Below are 832 nucleotides of genomic sequence, written 5' to 3'. Positions count from 1 at the left end.
CGTGTCGTCGCTCATCATAAACTTGTGCAAAAGGAAGTGCAAATTTTACAATAGAGACAGCATCGAATATATTTCTATACGTGATTCCATAATAATGATAAATTGTGCTACTACTACTAAGAGGACAGCAATGATGGCAATTATGTTAAACTAAAAATGGTATAAGAACAAAATATCATACAGACATACAAACATAACGCGCAAACCAATATATGAAGACTCACATGCATACTAGTACGCACACACTTATGAACAGTTTATGGTAGAGTAACGGCTATCAGTGATAAGAAGTACCAAACTCAGATTTCTTATCTAAGGTATATTTATAGAATCTAAATCCATAATAATAATTACTTGCAGTTTCCGTCAGTGACTTACAGACAATAAGTCAAATAATTAGGCATAAATGAGCTTTATACAACATACAGGGATACTCACATTCTCAAAAGTGCACACACACAGAGGCGTGCGCGCACGAGCGTACACACAAGTAGCGCAGAGTTTCAGCCAAGGAACCTCGCGAGAGGAACCTTGGAATTTCCATAAACCCGGCTCGTGGAAGCGAATGAGAATAAAATAGACAGAGCATTATTGATAGAATAGCACTGGCAAGTCTGAAATAGATAACCAGAGTTATTGACACTAATATCGAAATTAAGACTATAACAGCAGTGGCAGGAAATTGTTCTCTCGGATATCGCGGGGGTCATGCTCCTGAAAACTGACGAAAAAGGTATGAAAAGAATTGGTTTGTCTGTGTGTATGTAGTCACTTCATAGATCTGAAGTACATTACAAATATCACCTGAAAAAAAGTAATAATGAAAAATAAA

At 36.5% G+C, this 832-nt stretch overlaps 1 protein-coding gene across 1 annotated transcript in view; it reads left to right on the top strand.

Moving 5' to 3' along the window:
- Positions 1–708: 708 nt before the first annotated feature.
- The window catches only part of LOC119594356, a 995-nt gene continuing 871 nt past the window's right edge, over positions 709–832 (top strand). Inside the window, exon 1 of the mRNA XM_037943414.1 lies at positions 709–733. Coding sequence (XP_037799342.1) covers positions 709–733 — 25 coding nt within the window. The remainder of the gene's footprint in view (positions 734–832) is intronic.

Source organism: Penaeus monodon, chromosome 33 (assembly GCF_015228065.2).
Source record: "Penaeus monodon isolate SGIC_2016 chromosome 33, NSTDA_Pmon_1, whole genome shotgun sequence".
Taxonomy (NCBI): domain Eukaryota; kingdom Metazoa; phylum Arthropoda; class Malacostraca; order Decapoda; family Penaeidae; genus Penaeus; species Penaeus monodon.
The sequence above is the reverse complement of the archived record's forward strand: the minus strand, read 5'-3'. Positions and strand labels throughout refer to the sequence as shown.